The sequence below is a fragment of the Primulina huaijiensis genome, chromosome 18, assembly GCF_012295235.1.
Source record: "Primulina huaijiensis isolate GDHJ02 chromosome 18, ASM1229523v2, whole genome shotgun sequence".
Classification (NCBI taxonomy): domain Eukaryota; kingdom Viridiplantae; phylum Streptophyta; class Magnoliopsida; order Lamiales; family Gesneriaceae; genus Primulina; species Primulina huaijiensis.
The window spans coordinates 16,727,975-16,734,245 of record NC_133323.1 but is presented as its reverse complement, the minus strand read 5'-3'; the positions used below and the strand labels follow the sequence as shown (position 1 = coordinate 16,734,245).

At 29.9% G+C, this 6,271-nt stretch overlaps 1 protein-coding gene across 1 annotated transcript; it reads right to left on the bottom strand.

Annotated features, from left to right (window-relative positions):
- Positions 1 to 1,682: 1,682 nt before the first annotated feature.
- LOC140965113 (probable aquaporin NIP-type) lies at positions 1,683 to 6,020 on the bottom strand. The gene is made up of 5 exons (XM_073425170.1): positions 5,795 to 6,020; positions 4,300 to 4,521; positions 3,437 to 3,634; positions 2,497 to 2,558; positions 1,683 to 2,167 (listed from the first exon to the last, which is right to left on the bottom strand). The coding sequence occupies exons 1-5, from the start codon at positions 5,921 to 5,923 to the stop codon at positions 1,951 to 1,953; spliced, it is 828 nt and encodes a 275-aa protein (XP_073281271.1). The 5' UTR covers positions 5,924 to 6,020; the 3' UTR covers positions 1,683 to 1,950.
- Positions 6,021 to 6,271: the final 251 nt, after the last annotated feature.

The following is a 6,271-nucleotide window of genomic DNA, read 5'->3' as shown; positions in this document are numbered from 1 at the left end:
GATATCATACTGAGAAAATTCTCTATGGATGATTCCAAAAAAGATATCTACCAATATTCCATGGTGTAAGTCTATCCAAGTACATGTGTCCCAAGACAGATGAGGAAATAGAAACCAAGAAACGCATTGCCTGCGCATCTACCAATGGTAGTATAACATATGGCATGATATCGACTCGACTTGATATAGCCTTTGCATTGAGTGTTGCAAGCAGATATCAGTCGAACCTTAGTCCATTAAACTTGAAAACTGTGAAGGATATTCTCAAGTACTTGAGAATAACTAAGAAATTTTTGAAAAATTAAAATTGGAAGTCTATATTGATTCTAGTTTCAAATCAGATGTGGATTATATGAAATCATTCTTTGGATTTGTATTCAAGCCGTGGTGTTGTCTCTTGTACAATTTTCAAGAAAGAAACCACCACTGATTCAACCATTGAGTCTGAATACATAGATATCAGCTACAGCGAAAGAGTCTTTTTGGATGAATAATTTTGTCCAAAATTAGGGCTTCATTCCTAACGGAGTTGATCAAGTCCCGGTGTAATGCAACAACACTGGTATCGTTGCGCAAGAAAAGAAGCCAATGTCTCATCAATGATACAAACATATATTGAGGAAGTTACACATTATCCGGGAGAATATGAAAGATGAGACATATCGGTGGAGAGAGTCACTTATGTAGACAACATTGTTGACACACTCACGAAGCGCCCGGCTAGGACCATTAATTGAGACGCAGTGTGAAGCAATGTGTTTTAAAATATTGGTTTAATGTGGTGTAATTTAGGTGGAATTCCAACTAGGGTGATTTCAATAAATCTTCAAAGTTTTTGTCATGTCATCTGATTTTACAACCTAGTCAGCAGTTTTCTAGCTTCAATTGGACAATTTGATAAAAATCAGTTCAAATATCTAAAAATTAAAAGTTAGCGGAAAAATACACAATTTTGACTAATTATAATAATAAAAGAGAAAACAAGTAAAGATAATGACGAAAATGCCTTTTTTCCCCTAGTAACGTGGTGAACGAGTAATGATGTTAAATAAAAAAAATATTTGGACAACAATTCTATTTGTTTTTTGGAAATTTATTGCTGCGAAGTCCCTATGAGTTCTAATTATACTTTTAATTCATGATAATTTCACTTTTTATTGACATGTTTCAAAATGGGAAAAAAACCTAACAATTCGTGAAATTAAAGCTATGCATACGATCCAATACATCGAAATACATGTGAAATAATATGGTTTGAAATTTTTTTTATATGCATGAATGGACAATGGGAATTTTGTAAAACAAACTTCTATAAATGTGTTATATACGACATACCGTCATCAGCAGTTTGAATGAAAAAATTACGCTCTTTGCATTAATTTTAAAGGTAAATCATGAGGTATGTTCGCATTGATATGACCAAATAAGATCGTCTAGTTCTACTTAATTTTTTTGTCGATTCTTTTTTAATTTCTTTAATTAGTATTTTTTGAAAATAATGTATATTTCGAATCGAATTCGAATTTTAGAGATAGTCTATTTTAATAATCGTTCAAAATTCATAGATTTGGTATCTTGTATAGAATTCATTGCTAATTCCCAATCCAATTACTAAACTTCGGGGACAGTTCCGGACTTCAAAGCCTCAAAATATTTTCATAATTAAAACATGAGTGATGCTACATGTACATCTATATTTGTACATTAATTTGTACAACACAAAAAATTCAATTTGTCAAAATCTCACTATATATTGAGTACAAAATTTCGCGATATAACAGTAAAATCTCGTGATATAATGTTGTAAATATCGATGTAACGATATATAAGTTGTACATTTTGCATTATTCTTAAAATATTAAGCATATATGATTTTATTTTATTTCACATTACATTTCCGTAGAGAATGTTTAGGCTCAATTTGACATAAATGGGCTTTTGAAATTGGGCCTAAACAATGTTTCTGGATGCACTGCTTAGGAAAGATCCAGTCTTTGTAATTTCTCTCAATGGCTTGTCAGTGAATCTGATTAGATTGTAAGCAAACCCGCCCGATATAGTGCCCAACAATGGGCCCAAAATATAGATCCAAAGGTCCTTGAATTCTCGCATGATAAGTGCAGGCCCAATACTTCTTGCAGGGTTCATTGATGCCCCGGAAACCGGCCTGCGTCCCAAATATACACACTATTTAATAAAATTCATATTTGTACCCCAATTTGTACTTCGTTTATCTTTTTTCTTGATTAAAATATGATGAAACAAAAATGTATTTTCGAAAAAAAGGCCCGAAATTCGTGTTTGGGGATGCAGAAATTTTTTTGTTGGTGGAAATTTAATAAGAATATAAATCTTTGTGTTTGTTCTTATTTTTAGAGATTAGAAATATTTCCGGAGAATAAAAGCATGCAAGTTTTCCCAAAGTACATTACTTTTTTTTATCATTTGTCAAATTATATGATTTAGATTTAAAAATTTGAAGGAGTATGGAATTACCCGGCAACAAGAACATCAACTACTATTGTCATTCCAATAGCGATTCCTGCTAGTTCTCCGATCTGCAAAAGTCAAATCTGAATTTTATTAAAAGTTACTGAGGGTGCAAACGATTCAAGTAAGCTACGTTTCAAATTTAATTTTAGTTTTTCAGATACATCGGAAAGAAACATGTTGGAGACAACTTTTTAATCAGGTCAGTTTGACATAAAATTAACCCGACAAATGCAAAACCGGATCACATCCGGCCGAGTTCGGTCGTCTTGATTTATATTTTCATTAATTTATTATTTTATGTTTAAAGAAAATTTTTAAGATTAATGAAATAAAATGCTAAAAATTATGCATACAATAACTCAAAACATGTTTTTATTTTTCAAGTAACAAAATTGTAAGAATACATTTACTCATATATAGGTATAGACAATTAGGGTACATTTGGTTTAAATGGATTTCAAATTCGTAATTTTTATTTCATCTTATATGGTTAGATGAACTAAATTATGGTTAATTTTAAATTCATTCTATGAATCTAGATATTTCCATTAGTTATTATGGTAAATTTCAAATTCATCTAACATTACAATAATTTAAAATACAACTTTGAAATCATTTTTTAAATCAAATATCTTCAACTGAAACAAATCCATCGATCTAAATACGATATAGAATTTTTATTAATCATTCATAAGCAAAAGAAAAACATGAGCATCAGATTATTAGTTGTACCAGATTAGGGAAAGTTCTAAAGTATTTTAATGCAATATATTGGTTTTTTCTTTTCAAATTTAGTTTTTTTTTTTTTTGGATTTTGAGTTTGGTCGGGCACGTATCAGATTTCATGTCGGTATTTGGACGAAAATTGGTCCTAGATATGGGGAAAAACCAATTTATCAAACTGGCATCAAATTTTCACAAATTAGAAGACGAAAAAACCTACCGATCTGTTATCAGTAGCAACACCAGAAATAACAAACATCAAGAGGAAGGAGGTGATGAACTCAAGCACCAAAGATTGTACACCGGAACCGACGGGTACTGTTCCGAAGAAGGCTTCTTTCCTCACATCCAACACAAGGTACAACGTCCCACTTGCAAGAATTGATCCTGTTAACTGTGCTAGTATGTATAGAGGCACCTGCATTTGATAAATGACAATAATAAGTTAAGAGACATTAATATCGATTTATAAAGTCGAGACAATATCAGTTGGACTATTTCTGTTTAAGACGAAGTCTCCCATGAACAATGTTCACGAGAGTACGATAAATGTTTCTCAAAATACAATGATTTGTCTCGTATATTAAACATATCAGTACTATAGACTATAAGAAAATTCGAACTATATATGTTTTAAAAATCATATTTTCCATGCACCTAAAATTGATTTCGAGAAATGAAATCAATGAAGTTTATCTATTCGTGATGTAAATTTCCGTATAAATTATTGATTAAAGTTGGGTCGAACCAGAAATATACAAACCCAATTTTCTAGATGTAATAAAACGTAATTAAACACATAAAGTAGTGCGAGTAAGTGTAGTTAATTTACTCAATCTCGCCAAAAAATTCAAATTCACTCATATGTTTCTTGAAAAAATATGGGTATTTCTCTTCTTTTAAACTTTGGAAATGAATGAATGAATATTTCAAAACCCCATTCAAAATAGTAGACAGTACTAAAGATACAAGTTTCTTATTTACATACCAACACATAATATATAAGTTTTTATTTGAGTTTTCAATAATGTACGTATCCAAGTAATTCTTCAAAAAACGAAAGGGCAGTAGCTAGAGACATGCCTGTTTGTAGGGGAAGTGTCGAAAAATGGCGAAAGTAATGGTGACTGCTGGATTAAAATGGGCGCCAGAGATATGACCGACGGAATAAACCATTATCATTACTGTCAAACCCCAAGCGATACAAATGCCTGGAAATGTCACTGAACCGTAGATTTTGTTTACCGCAACTGATCCACACCCTATAAAGATCAAAAAGTAGGTTCCAATCGCCTCGGCTATCACCTGATTATATATATCACATAAATAAATAGCACGACTTTATTTTTTCACAAAAAAAAAAAAGTTATATGTAACATGTTTACGTCAAAAACCCGAATCAGGTACAAGAGGAGAGTGCGTATTTTATTATGCATGCTTCTAAGTTATTTTATGAATGCAAAAACTCTTTGTAGACTGTAATATAGAATAATTTTACGAGATATATCTCATATCCGACTCAAATCATGATAAATTATTTTATTTTATACCACAAAATTTATTTTTCATATTAAATATGGATTGGCTATACATTTCTAACAAATATAAATACGTGAGATAATATTACAAAAAAACCTATTTTTTTGAGAATATAACTTTTTGGTCCATTAAGTTGTGACATTTCGGGTTTTAATCCATTAAGTATTCAGAGTTTGGTTTTAGTGCATTCTTTTTAAATTTTGAGCTATTTTGTTCTAATTATTTACATGACCACTCGTCAACAATTTCTTATATCACGTCAACAAAATAGTATCAGGTAAAATCAAAGTTACTAAATGTAACCAAAAAAAAATCAAACTTTGAATATTTAATTGACCGAACCCAAAATGTGACAAGTCAATAAACAAAAAAAATTAATTTTTACCTTATTTTTCTGTACACGTCATTATCTTTTTTTTCCAAACATATTATATTGTAATGACGGCCGACACCATTTCTGTTAAACGGAGTAGGGTTTTGAAGAAATAACAAATTTCATGTGATTTATTATTTTTTGGAAAAAAGAAAAAGTAACCGACACATATTTTATACGCTTCATCGTAATAAATTACAAGTGTAGAATAACTATTACCCAATCACAAAATGATTATAATTTAAAAAGACCAAAAAAAGTTTATACACCACCATAACTTTTAAACATAATAAAAAAGTTATCCTACTTAAACTAATTATGTTAATTAATTATAAAAAAAATTGTATGTAATTAAAATATACATATATATATATATTTTTCTAGCTTGATTTTGTTCCACTTATTTTACAAAATTCGTTTCTGTTATACTAATTTTGAATTTTTTGGCTTTAGTCCTTTATCGTACAAGTTCATACATGAGACCGAAAAATACGAGAACTTCGAAATTTTTTTTATATATTATCCAAAATTGCTGATTTGTAAGTGTTATGCGAACAATTGAATCAAAATGTCTAAAATTTTAAAGTTAATATATATGTATGTATGTATATATATATATATATATGTATATATATATGTTTAGAACTGTGACAGGAACGCAAATACCTTTTGAATCATTACGACGACATCAGATGAGGTGCAAAAGGAACTGGCATCATTATTTGCACTCTTCCTGAATTGATCATCCGAAGGGACGATTCCTTCTTCAATTCTTCTCAGATCTCTCGAAGACATTTCGTATTTTTTTAATCCTTAGCTTGTAATTAAAAGGAAAAACAAAGAATTCTTCCAAAAAAACATTTTTGTTTTTTGAAGAGCAAAAGGGTCGAGATAATATTTAAATACTTTTTTGGTGGATGGTGGTAACTAATAAAGAGGATGAAATATTGATGGTTAAGCTAATTTGAAGATGGTTTAATGGACCTAATTAATCAACGATTTCTTGTTCATTTAATTGTTCAATTATCCAATAATTTGGATAAATTTAGAGTTCTTAATATGGAAAGTTGGAATTCAGCATTGTTACCTCTAGTTATTGTTATTGCTGAATAACTGTTTATTTTTTATAACCGTTTTGTATTA

What these genes read in the sequence shown, in the direction of transcription:
- LOC140965113 (XM_073425170.1), bottom strand. Translation starts at nt 5,923, where the DNA reads ATGTCTTCGAGAGATCTGAGAAGAATTGAAGAAGGAATCGTCCCTTCG. An exon ending in TCGTCGTAATGATTCAAAAG is followed by an intron (nt 4,522 to 5,794) that starts GTATTTGCGTTC and finishes ATATATAATCAG; the next exon opens with GTGATAGCCGAGGCGATTGG. An exon ending in TTGCTACTGATAACAGATCG is followed by an intron (nt 2,559 to 3,436) that starts GTAGGTTTTTTC and finishes TGACTTTTGCAG; the next exon opens with ATCGGAGAACTAGCAGGAAT.